The sequence below is a fragment of the Syngnathus scovelli genome, chromosome 8 (assembly GCF_024217435.2).
Source record: "Syngnathus scovelli strain Florida chromosome 8, RoL_Ssco_1.2, whole genome shotgun sequence".
NCBI lineage: Eukaryota > Metazoa > Chordata > Actinopteri > Syngnathiformes > Syngnathidae > Syngnathus > Syngnathus scovelli.
The window spans coordinates 7756860-7776200 of record NC_090854.1 but is presented as its reverse complement, the minus strand read 5'-3'; the positions used below and the strand labels follow the sequence as shown (position 1 = coordinate 7776200).

Sequence of the window (19341 nt, the reverse complement as noted above, 5' to 3'; positions counted from 1 at the left end):
TTGCGGCCAGAACATGAAACACGGCAACAGTACGCCGACTGATTTACATTGCGCGGCAGTCCGCAAAAGTTTTACATACTTGCTCAATTGTTATTATTGTTAATTAATATGTGAAGACGTAAAGCTTTAGCACAATGATTAATCAATATTACAATAATAATTAAAATAAAACAACTAAATAAAGAAAATAATAGATAAATAATAACTAATAAATAAATAAAAATAAATTACAAATTATAACAATAAATTAATAATAAATTAATAAAGAAAACAGATACATATGAAAATGCAACATTTAATTTCCATAAATCTCTGGGCTATTCTTAGAACAAGGTCACGGGTTATCCATGTGGTCCTTGGAGGCTACGTGGTGCCCGGCTGGGTTTCAACGTGTCCCTTGTGTTTGTGTCCCAGATGTGGCACCAATCAAAGAATCACACAGCTGCAGGCGGGGGTGTGTGTGTGTGTGTGTGTGTGTGGGGGGGGGGGGGGGGGGTAGGGGGGGGGGGGGGGGGGGGGGGTTAGTCCACATCCTCCCCCACCCCCATCTCCGCTCAAAACGCCGCTCACAACCAAGCCGAGCCCCCAATTCAGCTCTCACACTTCCTTCGCAACACAATCAGCAAGCGTATAGTTACACACACGATTGTTCCACCTCCAAAGGAAACACGCCCCCTCCTTTTTCTCCCCACAACCAACACGACATTCCCCCTACCTCAGAACATGACCATGTGCAGCCAAGGACACCTGACCGCACTTTAAGGCAAAGTAGTCATCAAAGCCAAAGTTCAAACCGTTGGATGCGTGACACTGGGAAATGAAATTACGGTGAGACATGACGACTCCAGAGATGTACGCTTCATTTTTACAGACATGTGTACATTAGCGGTTTAGCACCAGCTATATATTCATTAAGAAGTCGACTTCAAAGCCGCCATATGCACAAAGGGGAGTGTGGCCTTTGTGTGTCAGCCAGATGGAAAAGGAAACTAAAAAGAAGAAAATGCTTCAAGGAGGAAGCATACAAGACAAAACCTCAACCACCGCAAAATAACAATTTTCTTTAACTCCAAATATGGCTGGTGGAGATAGCAGGTTTTGCCCTTCACAATCAAATATGCTATTAAAAGGTTAATCATTCATTTGGAAAGCAGTGAAAACGAGGTCTTTCGAAGGAAGAGTTAATGATTGAAACCAAGCGCCACCAAAGCGGTTGAAGCATTATTTGGTGGGCGATGAGGCTGTCTCGGAATTAGCCCAGCGCTGGGTTGCACCAGGCGCTTGGAATGAAATTTGGAGAGAGGCCATCGAAAAGTGTGGGGAGCAGAACATCTGACCACAACCTGCCAGGAAATTCTTTGGGCCGTGAATCACGGCAAAGGGCGTCCGCATTGACAGCTTGGGAATTTTTAGGCGGTTAAAAAAAAAAAGACTATTGGCCTGAGAAAACACAAATTCTGCCAAACACTTTGCCCATTGAAAACACACATTTTGCCATAGAAAAAGGCATTTGCAAAGAGACACACTACATTTTGTCACTGGAAAAAAAACTGAAAACTCTATAAAAAAATAAAAATGTATTTAAAATATCTAAATATATATAAAAAAATGTACCTTTAAAAAAATATATTAAAATAAAATCCTTACCTTTGTCTTCCCAAGCTGCCACTCTTTCTTTGCATTGTCATGACACGCCAGAAGCTCAACGCAACTCTGCTTTTCGTCTTCTGTCTGGATTTTGCTCTTCAGGATCATCTTGTATCTGCGAGTAGGTTACGAGGAATATAAACAGAAACTTTACATGCAGTACAAGTCAACTTTATTTGGATAGTCTTTAATCACTCAAAGGTCCCAAAGGCCTTTGCGGGCCCACAGTTGACAAAGACCATGGACCCCCCCCCCCCATAGACAACAATAATGAAGGTGGGCGTCATGTTTTTTTAAATGAATTCCTTCTAAGTCTACAAACTGAGAAGGTAACACGCAGACCTGTTATAGAAATCCTTGAATGAGCGGCGAACCGGGAATCCAGCCTTGCGGATCTTAACAGTTTCGAGCATTCCGGAGTATTTCAGTTGGTTCAGGACAACATCTGGTTCAAACTGGTTGGCTTTCTGTAGACAGCAACACAACAGGATGAGTCCCAAAAATAGAAGCCAAGCATTCCACAAAGGTGTCAATCTAATTACGTGCAAATGTTACTATGCAGGGAAGTCCTTTCATGCTCGCATGTGTTGGAGCTCATAATCAAAACGCTCACTCGATCGCACGCACGCAAAGCAGGCCAGCGCCTCCGCTGAGCTCTGAACTCTGCTCTGAACTCGCAATGGGATTTATGTCCACTCAAAGAGGAGTTGGCATGAAAACAAGCCGGGCCTCCCCATGACGGAGGGATGAATATAAATCGCGCCTGAGTTGGGATGCATTGAAATCATATCAGAAAATGTTAATCTCGCAAATCTGTCAGATCAACACAAGCATGTCTTGTTTCCATTGAGAGGCCAGGTGAGCGTAAGGTCGATGAGAGCAAAAACATTTTCTGGGCTCATTAGTCACGCAAATCTCTATTTTACGGGGCGGCACGGTCATCAAATCAGCTTCACGGTTCAGATGATTCCAAAGTCATGCATGTTAACTTCACCGAAGACTCAGATTGTGAAAGATCGTTTCAGTTTTAAAGCCCCGCACCAGGGCACTGTATTTTATTAAAAAAAAAATTAATCAACCACAAAACATAATGCAATTATCACGGCAGAGTGCCACAAAGAGGAAGCGGAGAGGATAAAGGAAAAAGTTTTTAGAGGCTGTCCGGGATGAGCAACAGCCTTATCTGTCCATGCATTTCGGTGACAGAGACTCCCCACACTTTGCTTTCTAGCCACATATGACCTAAATATATTTTTTTTCCGATGAAATGTGCGAGCGTGTGAGGGAGTGGAAAGCACGTACCCGATAAAAGACGACAATCCCCAAGCTCTCCCCTCTCACACATCCACACAATAAAGCTATCGGCTCCGTCCCACAATCAGACAACTGAGTCACCCTTTTTTATAGCCATGTGGTCAAGAGCAAGGGGAGAAACGCAGGATGAATAAATAAACCGCTCGCAGGCTCTGCCGCCACCGCTGTGGTTTTGTTTTGGCATTCCACCGATGAAGCCAAATCAGCCAAGCGCTGCTGCAGCTGGGGTGACCTCTGACCCCTTGTAAAAGGGCTGGAGTGGTTGGAATGTGCTGGTACGCAGCCTGGGAGTACAAAGGGAGTCTTTGCATCGGGCCAAAAGGGGAACGCCGCGCGTTTATTAGCATTGATAATATACACTCGAGGAACAAATAACCCGGCCGTTTTGATTTTAAACGCGGCATTGTTATGACTTAGTGATCAGGCCAAGTGCTACGCTGTAAAATGACTCGGCGGAACATTAGCGCTAAGCGATGGCAACACTGAAAAGTGATCTGACAAGATGGAATGAGCGCAACCTACCTTGGCCATGTTAGGTTTGATGCAGCGCACAAAGAAGGGGTTGGAGGCACTTAGCGTGGCCATGAGGGAGTGGAGAGATTCCTGAAAAGACAAAATTAATCCACCATGTCAATTCACTCAGAACATTCACCGAGAAGTGAACCTATAAGTTCAATACATCATTTGTGTATTGGAAAGAATATCTTCCAATAATTGTTTGGTTGTCAGCTTTGGCGATCAGAGCGGAATATTTCCTACTTTTGATTCCAGCCGAACGTAGCTCACACGCATACATTTACACAATTCGGGGTGGAGTGAGGGGGGGGGGGGGGGACCCTTGAACTGTGGGCCTGGTTCTCCTCCCCGCCTCAGACAGGCTGTCTCCATCCAGGCCCATCCTGGCTGAGCTGAGCGCGATTGGCCCCTGGTTGGCCCCGCTCTGCCCAGCCATCAACACTAATCCTCCTGGCTTCGCAAACTGCGGCCCGGGCAGCCGGCCAAATACTCCCCTGCTCCCCTTCTCTCCGCACTGCAGTTCGGACAAAGTAACTCCACCGCGAGCCCCCCCCACCCCCACCCGTTCCCTCCCCACTCCAAACCACATCCATCTATCTATCTATCCGCGATATTCTTTTTGCAGCTCGGATACACAGCCGACATTCTGCGAGATGTCTATCTGCCTCCTTGTGTGTGACACCGGAGGTGGGATCACCCTCACCCTCGCTCTTGCATGCAGTGGCGCATGGAGGACAATGAGCTGCTCTGTGGCATTTGCTTGCACGCTCGTCACTATTCACTCATACAACAAATTGCCACTGTCTGGAAACAAAACGATTAACGGGATAGATTACTGTACAGTCAATGTTTTGCCTATTTCCATCCATCCATCCATCCATCCATCCATCCATCCATCCATCCATCCATCCATCCATCCATCCATCCATCCATCCATCCATCCATCCATCCATCCATCCATCCATCCATCCATCAAGCGACCCTAGTTAGCTAGCGATCTATCTATCCATTGCTCGTGCTAACCATCCATCTTTGGAGAGTATCTAGTATGTATCTCGACCCACCCTGAACTGAGAGCTGACAGTAGGCTTGCGTCGGGCGGTTCCCATCTTCATGGTCTCTTCTCCATTCCTGCTGCCCACGCGCTCAAAGAGGTCGTAGATGAAGTCAAGCCTGACAAAAGAGAGTTTGCTCGCTTATGCCAAACGTTCCACCGCGAAACAGGATTGATTTGCAAGCAAAGTATTTGTTTACCTGCTGTCTTTGAGAATGAATAATATGTCATCCCTGAAGGTGTCCCTGTTCTTCTCCAGGATGCCTCGTGCATCATAAAGCACCTAAAATAAAAACATTTGGTCGAAGACAAACTGCTGTTACATTAATGGTGTATAGTGCAAGCTTGTGAATTCCTATTTGAGCCACGTTGTATACAAAAACACAAGAGAGGAGCGGCCCATGCACGTTAATGCAGTCACATGTCGAGTTTAATCGGGCCTTAGCAACGCAGCATTCCACTGTCGCTTGCTCCCGGAACCACAGTAATGCACCCAGATTGAAACAAAGATGATTATTTCAACTCACAATCCAAACTGTACACGTACGCTTACAAAAAACACTTGATTGAGAACAAGAGTCCTCGTGTGTGTGTGTGTGTGTGTGTGTGTGTTGTGTGTGCGTGTGCGTGTGCGTGTGCGTGTGCGTGTGCGTGTGCGTGTGCGTGTGCGTGTGCGTGTGCGTGTGCGTGTGCGTGTGCGTGTGCGTGTGTGTGTGTGTGTGTGTGTGTGTGTGTGTGTGTGTGTGTGTGTGTGTGTGTGTGTGTGTGTGTGTGCGTGCGTGTGTGTGTGTGTGTGTGTGTGTGTGTAAGCGAGCTAATCCAATAAAAAGTCCACAATCCCTCACTCCCCTTCTTGGCTCCAGGAGAAGCCATGAGATCCATACTGATGTTCTGTCATTTAGAATTCACAGAGGAGTCCTCTCTGTGGGTCGCTTTAAGGTTCAGTCCATTTAATTACACACAAAATCAAGTAGACAGGTGACTAGCTTGCTAGCTAGCTATATAACAATATCTGTTGCTATGCATGAGATGTTTGCCTATACGCTGTCTCAGAGCTTTGATTTGTGTTAAAGTTCAAACCAGAGGGTAAGGCATAGAACAAATAATTCAATTAGAGGAGGGAAGGATGCAGTCATTTCCTTGACTAACATGACACAGTGGAAGGGATGGAAAGAGGTGGGGGGCAAATGATCAGTGACCTCTTGGAATAATCCTCCATCTTCCTTACGCTTGGATAGTGCAAGCTAAAAAGTAGTTAAAAATCGTGCTCGAGCCCGTTTTTTTTGGGGGGGGCGTAATTACTACTTAACAAAGCCACGCATTCAGGAATGGAAGACAATTTAAATCAATTAACGTAGTGAAGTAATTTCATTCAGCACACTGATCTGTTCCTCTGAATGCTCCGCCTCTTCCTCAAGACAAAAAAATGTCATTAGAAGCCAGTCCATGCCATGCTGTAAACGCCATTGTGGAGTACTAACGTCAGCAAATTGTGTGTGTTTGTGCGTGTGTGTGTTACCTCTCCAGCATAGTGCTTAATGCCAAACTGATGGTCGGTCACTCGGGGTTTCACAAAGTAAGGGTTTGCCTGACAAGAGAGTTTGAAACATCAACACCAACGTGACAAAATACGATTATGAAAGAACATTGAATACGATTTTTATCCAGAATATTATTTTGTGGCTCGACCTGTTCCGTCTTTTTTTTTTTTTTTTATTATTCTGTGCACAAAGCTGATCAGGCTGTTCACATTTCAGCATTGTTGGCCTCGCATGCAAGAGCCAGACGATATGAAAGGCGAGGCGGGCGTGAGTGCATGCATGCGAAGCACTCGTCCGACGTCGCAAAAGGCGATTTTACACTCCCGAGGCCCCCTCGGATCATTTTACGTAACTGCGTGCACATTTCTTAGCATCTGGGGAAGCGTGAAAGATACGAAAGATGCGTGTCAGCCGACTCACAGCGTGTCGGCTGTGGAGTTTTTCCAGGAGGGTGTAGTCGGTGCCTTTGGGGAAACGACTCTCCTCGTTGATAAGAGCCAACATGCCCAGTTTCTAAAAGACAAGGAGAGAGCAGAAGGTCAAAGGTGACAGCCAGAACCAGAGATAAGCTAAAGTCTTTCTCTACCTTCTCAATGAGATCCAGACATTCAGCGTTGTCCATCCAGTCAATGGCCTCCCATTGGATGCCCTCTCTGAAGATACATCGTGATAAAATGAGCGAGCTGCCGTTTCATTGTGGACTGCTTGAAAAAAACATCACGTTGCCTGTTGTATTCCAGCTGCTCCAGCGAGAAGATGTGCTTGTTGAAATACTCCTGGAGCTTCTCGTTGGCATAGTTGATATTGAACTGCTCGAAGCGGTTGACCTGGAAGAACAGGAGCACGCTTGAAATAAAGAACAGAAATGAAAATACACCAAAATAAATGGTCAACTTCTGATCACCTCAAAATTCTCAAATCCAAAGATATCCAGGATGCCGATACACTTGAAGTTGTCTTTGCCTTTAATCTTCTGGTTGATCTTCATGATGATCCAAGAGAAACACTGGGAGTACAGCGCCATGGCAACCGAGTCCCTCGAGTCCACGGCCTGAAAGGCACAAGGACATGCCCGGTTAGCGCCAGGTTACCCGAGGTTACCAGAGGTCGGCCGTGTTGTGTGTTGTGAGTTGCTGTGCGGGCAGGATTGTCTGTTTTCACAACAGCCTGCCGTGTTTAGTGCCTTCATCTCCACATTGAGAGTTCACTTTTTTTTTATGGCCACTCATCTATATGAATAGTAAAATAACAGGAAAGAGGAACTATGGTTACGGATTTTGCATGTCATTTTTAAATCTCAAATGAGGCCCGTGAGCACAAACGTTAGCCCAACAACTAGTATAAATGCAGCGCCTGCTGTTTCTGGGTCCAAAATGAAACGGTGGCCGCCATCCATCATGCCCCGTCACCTCCTGCCAGTGAAAAGAAAGCCGGTGGCTCCGGGATCTCCGTCACATGGGCGAGAGGAGAAGAATGGCCATTTGTCCCGGACGAGGGACAGAGGAGGGGTCTCGGTTCACGGAATGGTTGGGGGGGTTCGTAGGTTGGAAGACCCCTGCGTAATGGCAAAAGGGGGCCTTTCTTACTGGGCCCAGCAGTGGAATAAAGCTGGCTATTTAGCGAGGAGTGGCTTCAAAGGGCGGACAGAACAAGCAGCACACAACAGCGTTGTGTCTTCGTTCCGTTTGGCAAATGAGCTCTTTTTGTGGTATGAATAAAACCATTCCTTGACATTTTTCCTAGCATGAGAAGACAAAGGCGGGGCTCTAAGAACTTTTCATTCTCATCATCCAAACTATCATCATGGAACATTTTTCTCCTTGTTTGTCTCAATTATATAATTTCCTAAAGGCAAATTGTTAATATGGGATATCATTGTTGTTTTGTTTTCAATGTTTAAAGTTCTGCCCTGTCGTAAATTACAATTATTAGAACATGCTGATGAAGATTAGGCCTCATCAATCATAAACTGAGGCAATGCCAGGCACACTGTGAGGAGAAGCCTCCAACTTCGCCCCCCCCTTCTTCCTCCCCCACCGCCACCCACCTCACCCCCAATCATGAGCTTCATTGTGCTTTTGACTCAGATCACTATCGCCACGGTTTCATTGTGCCGGGAATCTGGCAGACAAAAAGCAGGAAATGGCCGGGAGTCACGCAAGCCATGTGAAGGGGGGGAATAGAAGTGTGTGAGAGCCAGAAAAAAAAGAGAGAGAGAGAGGGAGGGAGAGAGAGAGAGAGAGAGAGAGAGAGAGTGAGAGAGAGAAAGAGAGAGAGAAAGAGAGAGAGAAAGAGAGAGAGAGAAAGAGAGAGAGAGAGAGGTGTGTCATTGAGGTAAAGGCGGAAAAGAATGTACACAATTCAATATTTTTTTTGCTTTAATTTAACTTCTTGTTGGAGCTCATTAGATCTTGTAATATTAGTTGTTTGTTACCTGCTCCACAGTGAGCGGAGAGCAGATCTCCTCTCCTCGGAGGATCATGGAGCGCTGGGTCAACACCTCAGACAGCTGGAAGGAGTCCAAGCCAAGCAGCTCACTCACGTTACTGACCACTGAGGACGCACACACACATTGGTTGTGTGAGCAAGCTAGTATCGCTGATCACTAGTACACCTCTGCTTGAGTCTGAGGAATTCTGCCTAGCAACAAGTGGCCTAGCAAACGTTGGGTGTGATTGAGGCAAGAAGTGTTGCTGTTATTATTAGCAGAGAAGTTTTAGGATAAAGACTGCTTCCCTATTTAAGCAGGAGGTAACTCGGATGTTTGGAAAAGAGGCCGAACGGGAAACAAAAGAGAATGGCGCTCATGTTTCAGCCTGTTGAGGACTGTTGCTGCCATGTGGATCAAACTCAAGAGCTGAAGGCAGACACAGCACTCCTCCAGTTTTCTTTTCTTACCTCCTTTGGATGTGATTTGAGCTCCACCCGCTGTCATAAATTCAATGTTCCCCATCTGGAGGACGGCGGACAACAGCTTGAAGACATCTCGGATCTCCTCCTCGCTGAACTCCATCACCTGCAGTGCTTCCTGTGTCGCAACACGCAAGGGCCATGATGTGCTTCCATAAAATCAAAATAACATGATTGATCAACTATAAATAATAAATCACAATATTAGAATGAAAAACAAGTTTATTTTTTAATCAAATGTACTTTCAATGCATACTTGGGAAATTAATAGTTAATAAAGCTCTTAATTAATTAACCCTATTGAAATAAAATATGTAACAGATTTTGCCTTCCCCCCTTTAAACTTGCCATGTCCCATCAACATTTTTTCAAACGTGCTTCTAAACATCTAACCAAGGCTTGTAGCGCCCCTTAGTGGTGAAATACTGACCATGACGCTGTCAAAAAGGTGCTTGTCATCCAGGCTGCTGTCCTGCACGCAGCCTGACTGGCTGAGGTAGTGGTAGGACTCGGGACCGTCAGAAAGCAAGTACATGTCTGCGACAAAAGACATCAAAAGGATTCCTAATTGGTTACAAAAACGACGCAGAAATAAAAGCAGGCCTAAATCCAACCTCTGTGGTCTTTGTCAGCTCCTGCTAACAGCGCGTAGAAGATGTGGTAGTTCCGTTCTCCGGGATTTTGACGCACCACTCGGTTCTTGAGAAGCGAGAGCAGATGATGAGGATCGCATTTAATCAAATGTTCTAATCTGTGACGCGATTTCCTCGTTGCCTCAGGTGAGAGTTTTCAACACATGCCTACCTTTTCCAGCAAATCTGATGACTGGAAGTCAAGAAGAATAGAAAAAAAATGCCTATTCGAGATTAAAGACATATTCCACAGAGACAGCATTTTTTCCAATATTATAAGTGTTGAAGGATACAATCGATGATGCAGCCTCCCTGGATGTTTCCATTCTGGGAGAAATGGAGCTGGATGAACTTGCCAAAGCGACTGGAGTTATTGTTGTACACCGTTTTGGCATTCCCAAACGCCTCCATGATTGGACTGGTGAGACAAATCACAGCAAAACACTACTCTGCAAGTGGAGGATACTAGAAGAATGACTTTAATTGGATTTTTATTGTAAAACATCATCGTCTCTATCTCGTGGCCAACACTGGAATTACAACCAAAATCATCACAGGCTCAGTTTTCCTTTCTGCTAAATTTTAAAACATTTCTACCTGCTTTGGATGAGCGCCTGCTCCACCCTGGTGGTCTTCTCCGATGGAGGCGTACCAGCTGAGTTCTGACTCATCACCGAGAGAAACTTGAGGAGCAACTTGGTGCTCTCCGTCTTACCAGCCCCGCTCTCACCGCTGACAAGATTGGGCAACACTTAGCTCAGAGCGGAGCGGGTTCACGTGGTGGCTTTTGTGGTTACCTAATGAGCACACATTGGCTGTCGTGCCTCTTCCACAGGCAGCGGTAGCACTCGTTGGCGATGGCAAATATGTGAGGGGGCAGTTCCCCCATCTGGTGCTTGCTGTATAAATCCACAGAGGCGCCGTCGTACAGGCCCGCAATCTGCTTGTAGGGATTTACGGCCGCCAGGATGGAACCTATGTTGGTCTGGGGGGTGGGGTGGGGTGGGGGTGGGGGGGGGAACCATTAGTTGCACCTTCAACTGCACTACATTATTAATGGACACGAAACAATAATAAAAGGATACCCAAATAGAAAGTGCTAATGTATATTTCCATTGTATCATGGAAGCAACATTGACCAATTCCAGGAAGGCAACTATTTGCAATATGGGACCCGGCCCGCTCAACGTGTTCCAACATGGTTCCTTACGTAGATGTTGTCTGTCTGGTAGCGCAGACAGAGGTTGTGCATGATGGCGGCTTCGTGTAGCTCGGCCAGTGTGGACATGTCCTCCACTCCGTGGACACTGCTGGGGTGCATCGAGTAGGCCGTGTCCTTGCTAAGCTCCGTCTTCTGTAGGTAGATCACCTGGGATCGTGGATACAAAAGATGGAGAATTTACATCTATCCGAACACGTTGCCCGTATTTATTAGAGGAACCGACAACAAGGAAAAAACACGGAGAGGAGATTCGAGCCCACAATGTCACATTTTGTCTCGGCCGGAGTTGTGCTTCTTTTTTCCTTCGGGGCATTACGGATGGGTTCCATCCCAGCAGGGAGCAGACTTCTTGGCTTTAGATTAGAAGTCTGCCGAGTCAACACAAAAGGACTTTGTGTCACCTGACGGCCGGCTCAAAGATGCTGCTGAGTGCGGCCGATTGCCGATCAACTTCTCGGGAGTTCTTTTGAGGAGGAAATAAATCGAGATATCGACCGGCCACGGCTGCCTTGAATAAGGGCTGAAGCTACTTTGCTTTGTTTATGCGCTCGTCATCGATTTGTCTATCGAGATATTTCTAGCCTCCAATAATGCGTTGGAGAGCTTCATAAAACACCATCCAAAAATGTAGTAACTAAAAAAATAGCACTGGACAGTATTTTACTTTGTAAAAACAAACAACTATAAATTAGTTCAATAGAAATTGACCAATTAGTTTGTGCATCATGATTGGAATTTTATAGACATTGTACTGCTCCTTCTGTTGTGTGCGCTTTGGCCACTAGAGGGCAGTATATCACACTATAAGCAGAAGACTATTGTTGAAGCTCCTTATACTCCAGTATTGGTTGTGTTTTGCAGAGAATAAAAGAATTATGTTAGGCCTTACGCGCCACTAATTGGTCTTTTTTTTTAATAATGTTTTTATTTGAATCAGCTTTTGAACTGGAGGGCACACACGTGGCAGCCGGTCCCCCTCATACTTTAACGTAGGTCATTATGATAAGTTTTTTTTTTAGGTGATACACAATGCGGAAAGTTTGAAAACCACAAACTCGAATGTGCAATATGTTCTCCCACGCCGGTGGTTGAGTAATTCTAGGCGGCACGTTACTGGAGAACGGGCGTGTGTGAAGCCAAAAGTAGCCATAACAAATCGGTCATGTGGGAGGATTTGAAGGAGAACCACCTCAAGAGGAAGGAAAAGACAACATTTGTGATGATGTCATCCCGTCAGCAGATTTACAGGCAGCTTTGTGTAAATATTTCACCCTTTTTACCTCAAACTGACAAATAAGTGGATGAGCTAGCTGCCTTGTACCACTTGAGTCACTTAGCATTCAGTCAGATCACTTACTGTCTGTGACTGATGCGATTATCAGTGCTTACAAAATGGACTCTTCATGAAGGCACATCCGCCACTTCCTAAAATTCTTTACATTCTTACATTTTTGCACAGAGTGAGCAAACAAACAAATCCCGGATAACAAATAACTGAGAGGATATGATCAGGTTTCGCTGTGAAAACAAATCAAATCTAAAAATCAAGTTGTCTATTCATAGCCGTTGACACACACTTCGGATCGACTCAATCATTTTTACTTGGTGTCTCTTTGAATTCAAGCGAGCGTTTGTTGTGGATCCGCAGTTGTGTTCGGATTTCACAGCACAAGCTTTGGGAAGCCTCGGGGTGTTTTTTTCACCACTTAAAACATCTGAGAGGATCGCAGAATACCCAGCAAGAGTTTAGGTTTCACCATCCCAAACCGTTTTGGTCTTGAATATATTTTTTTTCTTAAAAATTAGGGTGAAAGTGACAAGACAAGTAATTCAGACAAGTAATTCAACTGGAGTGCTGAGTTGTCTTGTTAGCAAGAACAATGGGCGCTCTACTACAACGACATAGATCTTGGACTGGATATCAAGGATATAAATGTTCAAATGGCTTCCCGTAGAAACGTCGTCTTTTGTTCCCTGCCCCGGTGAAACCACACCCCGCTATTGCTGCTGCTTTGTTCAACCAGGCAGCGCCACTGAATATTCCGAGAGAGAGGAGGGGTAAACCCCAATTTCACCCTTGGTTGGCAATTTGGCCTTTTAACACCACTTTTGTCAGAAATTGTACAATTTTTGGGCAAAGTGTGTTCCAAGAATAAATCCATGTTTAAAGTAGAAAAGAAGTAAACAATCTAAAATGAAATTTAGTTTACTGTAGGTAACCACTGACATACTCTCTGTGCGCGCCGCTCTCCAGATAACAAACACACTATTATTAATCCAGCTAGGTGGAACCATCTGCCCACATTAAAAAACACATAGACAGATGGACATAGGAGTACACACACACACACGCACGCGCGCGCGCGCGCACACACACACACACACACACACACACACACACACACACACACACACACACACACACACACACACACACACACACACACACACACACACACACACACACACACACACACACACACACACACACACACACACACACACACACACACACACACACACACACACACACACACACACACACACACACACACACACACACACATACACACACACACACACACACCGCAAGACCTCTTAGCTTTTTGTATCCTCTCACCTGATCCCTCTGGCTGTAGTCTACGACACAATGACAAATGCTGATATGCCGCTTAATGTGACAGCGGCCAAGTCAGGCTATTAAAGGCCAGACGCGCTCGCCTAGGGAAGCTGCAAGATGAGCACTTTAGGCACCCGGCAGCACCAGTCAACCCACTGGTGATGGTTTATTACAGCCCTGAAGGTCTGCCAGGATGCATTTACCAAAACAAGCTTTGACTGACAGCACCTGTGTGTGAAAAGAGTCCGAGACAGGACTTCAGAGGAGCTCAAATGAGATGTTTGACTAAGAACTCTGCTTTCACTTTCCTGTTAGTGTGAAAGACAAGACTGCAATTTTGACTGTTCTGTTCAGTCCATCACAGGCGATTAAATGGTTTCAAACTTTGGGGGAGGAGGGTTAATGGAAACAAAAGCAATTTTAATTGGCGTGTTATACAAAGTAAATTCAGTTTAGTGAGTCTGTTCACTCAAATAACACAAATGGAGGATGGAAAATTAAATTTACCAGCTAATGGAAGGAAGTAGCTTTATAGCGTCAGTCGGCCCATTTAGGAAAAAAATGCTAATGCTAGCTTGGCAGACTGTAAACAATTCTTCCAAAAAATGAGCTGCCGGCTATTTTTTGTTACTTCCGGTTGAAGTTTAGAAATGAAACAAAAAGTTTTGATCACGTGGAGAGAAATAGTTTTGAGTTACTTTGCCAAAAAACTGTGGGATACTCGACAACAAAGACTAAAAGGAGGGAGAGAACACACATGAATTTTTTTGTTTTGTTTTGTTCAAAGCTATTTCTCACATCCATCCTCACTGCGCTCCCTCCATTTCCGAGCGCGGGGAGAGCAGGATTTCCTCCAGACACGGACAGATAAGCTCATTCTCCACGGGCTCACAAAAGGTGTTGATCCTGCAGCGGGCGCACGTAAAGCATGCGTACATGAACTTTCTACCCGCCTCCTAAATACACGCTAGGAGGCAGCCATTTTGTACGGCCTCTTACCTTTCCATAGTCCGTAGTGAGGACCAGCGATGTGTCATCGCCGGAGCTGACGGTGCATGGGAGGAGTTGCTCGTCATATCTCAGCCACAAACGGGAGCCCTGCAATATTGTTTTTAATCAACACCTTCAATCAATAATTTTTTTTTTTTGACTTAGTAATTCAAGTTATTTATTTGTCATTCCAGGCCTAATTGGCAGTGCCATTGTAATTTCCGGGATAGTTTGAGATCGGATTCCAGTGAGACAGATCACTGTTAAGTTCCTGCCGTTCCCAGACATGAATTAACAATGCGATCGCCAAGTGCAGTAACAGGAATCATCAAGTGCGCTTGTCCTTTCCTCACCGCAAAGGAAGATGCATTTATAGACCTGGAAAACATCTCCCAGTGACTGGAAGACAATGCTTTTTTTTTTTTTTGCCGGGGTCACAAACAAATGTGCATTTTTCACCTGATAGTCAATGTTGTTGTTCATCAGCTCCAATAAACATGCAGGAACCAAAGAACAAAAGGGAATTGTGTCCAACAGAGTATAAAAAGCAAAGGGATCAATATGCACAAATTCCACTTAGAAACCTAACACGAGACAAGGTCACCACTTTTAGACATCAATCCTCATTAACTATTTAAAAGGAGCAGCCACGTGTGCACGACTCAAATCCACGGGGGCAAAACATATGATGTCAGACTTCTGAAAACAACCAATTGCTTAGAGACGAAGGGATGGGGAAAAAAAACAGATGTCTCATTCTGAATTGTGCGCAAAATCCACAATTACAGTTGCGAGGTTTGTGCCCGGCACCGGTTCGCCGTGTTTGGCCTACTCAGGGAAAAAGCCGCTTCACGCTGGGGTCCAGATGATTGGGATTTATTCCACAGACAATCAGGTGCTGTTATGTAACTGGAAAGCACGGGGTCATATTGTCCTAAATTGCTGCGGGTAGAAAAACATTTTGCACGGGCTTTCTCGGAAGCTCGGGGGTTTTTGTGGGTCTTGACGCTGAGTCTGTGATGATGATGGATTCTGGACAGTAATCATTGGGTCATTGAGGAGAATACAAACCCTTTGGCAGGATTTTCCAAACATTGGCAACCAAATAAAAATGTGTAGAACCATCAAGTTGTTTTTTAAAGGGAGTGACTATTTCTTTTTTTATAGTTTTGTGATCACAACAGTCTGACGCCATATCCCTGCAACAGATGGTTCTTTCCGACCAAACTCCTCCCCCTTGTAGCAGCCTTCATAAAGAGTCCTTGTCACCAAGTCGGGACAAAAGCGGCTCGGAAGTTAACCAGGTGGAAAGATCCCAAACAGAATCCAGCTGGGAGACAATGGGCACATGCCAAAAGCAGCCCCGGGCCTCCAACGTCGATAGCGTAGCGTGGCCTCGATGACCTTCTGTCTTAAACACAGAAGACCACTTCTTGCAAACATGACAATCATCAAGTGGGGTGTAAACGCAAACTTGCTTCTGCTCAACAGATGTTTGCAGCTGGAGATTGCCTTGCATTCCTCAAACTGCATGTCACGGTACAAGCGAAGGGACACGACGACTTCACGAGAGTGATCCGAGTCCCCGAAGCCTATATGGTCCCTCAGCCAAAGAGTTTTGTTTCTACAGTTTCTAGCTAGCATAACAAGCCATCTGGAGAGTGCTAACGAACGTGCCTTGAATATTTTAGTGCTTACACAGCACAAGGTGCCCACAGACACAAGTATCGGGTGAACCGATCAAAAGTCAACACAAAGAAAGAAAGCGAGTCAACCAAGTTCAAATTTGAGTAATAGTTGCTAACGATGATGCTAATGAGCTAGCCACTGACTCCAAAGCAAAGATGAAGTTGAGTTAAGTTAAGCTAAAGTCCCAATGATCATCACACACACATCTGGGTGTGGTGAAATTTGTCCTCTGCATTTAACCAATCCCCGTGTGTTTTTGATCCATCCCCTGGGGGAGAGGGGAGCAGTGAGCAGCAGCGGTGCTGCGCTCGGGAATCATTTGGTGATCTAACCGCCCAATTCCAACCCTTAATGCTGAGTGCCAAGCAGGGAGGCAATGGGTCCCATTTTTATAGTCTTTGGTATGACCCGGCCGGGGTTTGAACCCACAACCTTCCAGTCTCAGGGAGAACACCCTGCCACTAGGCCACTGAGCTAGTACGAAGGAGGCATGACAGTATTATCATAACAATATAAGTTGAAAATGAGCATTAAAGTGACCGTAAGGATTTAAAGTGGACAAATATATTGTGTGCAATCCAGCCTGGAGCTAAAAGGGTGAAATTAAAAAGCCACTGTGAGAATTCTCAATTGGGCTACATCCCCATGATGACAGAATAAGTTGCCTTATTTTGGATCTTTCGGACATGAAAATTGGTTTGCACACGAGTGTCCATTAAAAAAAGCCAATGTGACGATTCCCCGTAGGGTTAGATCCACAAGAAAGCGGGATCAGATTCCATTCTTTGGATCTTTCTGACATGTGACTGGACAAAGTCAAGCAGTAAAACTGAAACAAAAAGCACACTTGTATTTTTTGTATTTAAATGTTTTCATAACAAGTCAGGTTTTCTATCTATGATCAGAATGACAATTTTTGCACAGATTGCCTGCAGACTATTTTAAAGTCGTTGAAAAGAATGCAGGGTTTGTTTATTTGTTGTCAAGCAGGAAGTCAGGATTTCACCTAAATCTTCGGAATGCTGAGTGAGAGCTGAGATTAACCGAGTAAGCCGAATTTAGCTGGGATGGAAAACTGGGCAAAAGGTCTTCCAGGTCATCAAATTACCGACGAGTGAGAATTACCCAGAATAAATCAGTCTGTCTTTGTTTCTAGTATGGCTCCAGGGTGGGCCCGATGTTAGGCTGCTTGAACAAATCAGATAATTGAAAGCAACCTCCAACATCTGCTGTATGAAGTCAAGATGATGAAGGAGGCAGCTGATGAGAAATTAGCTAATGGAGGAGGAGGAGCCCCACGAGGAACAGGGCTTCCCCCAGTCTGCTGTCATTGTTTTTAAAGGGGCAGTGTGTAAAATACATCGCCATCTAGTGGTGAATGCTAATTTCTTCAGATAGCAAAATGTCATCACAAAGGACTTCTAACCCCAATTTGAAGCCTAAAATGAAATTGCAAGGTTAACAATGTGGGTTACAACGCGGTACCCACCCATTGCTCTAATCCGTATAAGTCGTTATCATCGGAAAATGAAAAGCACAGGCAAATGCGATGAGACACAACATATTCCATAAGAGTCTCACCCACGACGAGGCTACCAAGGGAAAGTCGGCATCTGGGCCGATCCACTGCAGTAATCACTGGCTGGCTATTATTAAGCTGTACCACGAGAAGGGATTTAAGTTGGACTCTTATTACGAGCTCATAGAGTCGGTCAGACAAGGTCGAGGCCAAGAGTCGTTTAGTGTGCCAGGCGAGGTTGCGGTAAATACCGACTTTAATTTTCGGCTAAGCATCCTGGATAAACACACGGCATGCAAATCTAGCGGACATCTATCCTTTGTTGCTAGTGAAGAGCAAGGATTGGCCTGTTTTATTTTATTTTTTTAAGAATCAACCCAACTAAGACTACATCCGCTTTCACACTATTTATTAAAGCAGGCTCTTCTGTTTCGCCAGCGATTCTTTAGTGCATGGTTTTATACTTTAAGAATCTTTGCTTTGGATTTTTGTCGGCTGAAAAGGACAATGGGAGCCCGAAGGCACTTTGATGTCAATTTGAGTAGCCAGCAGAGGGCAGTACAGCGGCCTGACATTGATGAAAAGGGATGGATTAAAGGTTAACGTTGACTATATCAGTCTAGATTTTTTTATTTTTTTGTCTTTCAGCTTCAACACACTCAGAAAAGGAAGGATGGGAGTTAAGAGACACGGCAGCATCCCGGCAAAGCCCATTTAAGGGCATCGAACGGAGAATGACTAATCGGAAAGCGAACACAGCAGTACGGGGATTTGAAATTGTGACGTCACTGTGGCAAGTTACAACCTCAAGCGGATAATTACGGGTTTCGGTCATGATGCGATCTTCTTCAAATATACTCTGTAGGAACATTTTTAAATTTAGTTTCCTTACTTTTTTTTGGGGGCCAACTGAAATCAGAGAGCAGCCCGAAGCGTCTTGGTTTTTATGTTCAGTTTTTCTATTCATTGGTTCTCAAAGTGTGGTTAGCATAGCAGTATAGAGTTTAGTTTTATTTAAGCTCAATGGTCAAGTCACCATGGCTGTGAAAACACTGAAGTGTCACTCCGCACGTTTACTCTCTTTCCATCATCACAAGCTAATAAATAGCATCAATGAACTTTTCTATCGTTACAAACGCAGCCACTTTAATTATAGAAGAGTCGGGTGATGACATTTTGCAGAGGGCTAACGCTAACACCGACTGCAAGGAGTCAGCAGGAGGTTATCGCAGCTCTGACCAGCTCGCTGATAAAAGGGCGGGGGTCAGGTCACAGATGCCGGAAATGTAAACACCAGCTAGCCAACCTCAAAAACATCTAATGATTGATCTGTTGCTTGATTGTGAATTGTTTGTTTATATGTTTGACCAGGAAAATTGTAGACGAGGTCAAGTAAAAAGATAAAATGGTGCTACAATATAATTTTGGGGGCTAGAAAAACTCCCCGTGTTTGGTCTGATATTTAAAAAACATTATTTCAAAATTCCCAAGCAACAATACTGCCATTTTATTTTCCTTCCCTTCCTTCCTCGCATCCTCGCCTCACTTCCTGACTCCTTTCCTCGCCTGAGGTGGAGTCGCCGTGATCTCAGATGGCTTCAACAGCTGGAGCAAATGACAAGCGCGTTAAGTTACCATTTTTATAACAAAATTCTTCGCAAGCATTTTAATCCGCACGGCTCGAGCT

General features: G+C 44.9%; 1 protein-coding gene across 4 annotated transcripts in view; it reads right to left on the bottom strand.

Annotated features, from left to right (window-relative positions):
* myo10l3 (myosin X, like 3) overlaps positions 1-19341 on the bottom strand; it is a 32712-nt gene that overhangs the window by 11372 nt on the left and 1999 nt on the right. For 3 of the 4 annotated variants that reach the window (XM_049727936.2, XM_068651598.1, XM_068651597.1), the window contains 20 exons: positions 14456-14554; positions 10825-10983; positions 10412-10599; positions 10212-10346; positions 9908-10032; positions 9787-9800; positions 9597-9681; positions 9413-9519; positions 8971-9100; positions 8507-8625; positions 6977-7123; positions 6799-6899; positions 6659-6725; positions 6493-6585; positions 6051-6119; positions 4732-4814; positions 4542-4650; positions 3484-3564; positions 1990-2114; positions 1648-1762 (listed from right to left, as the gene is read on the bottom strand). In XM_049727936.2, coding sequence (XP_049583893.1) covers positions 1648-1762; positions 1990-2114; positions 3484-3564; positions 4542-4650; positions 4732-4814; positions 6051-6119; positions 6493-6585; positions 6659-6725; positions 6799-6899; positions 6977-7123; positions 8507-8625; positions 8971-9100; positions 9413-9519; positions 9597-9681; positions 9787-9800; positions 9908-10032; positions 10212-10346; positions 10412-10599; positions 10825-10983; positions 14456-14554 — 2151 coding nt within the window. Of the gene's footprint in view, positions 1-1647; positions 1763-1989; positions 2115-3483; positions 3565-4541; positions 4651-4731; positions 4815-6050; positions 6120-6492; positions 6586-6658; positions 6726-6798; positions 6900-6976; positions 7124-8506; positions 8626-8970; positions 9101-9412; positions 9520-9596; positions 9682-9786; positions 9801-9907; positions 10033-10211; positions 10347-10411; positions 10600-10824; positions 10984-14254; positions 14363-14455; positions 14555-19341 lie in introns of all 4 variants that reach the window. The other variant, XM_068651599.1, reaches the window with a different exon arrangement.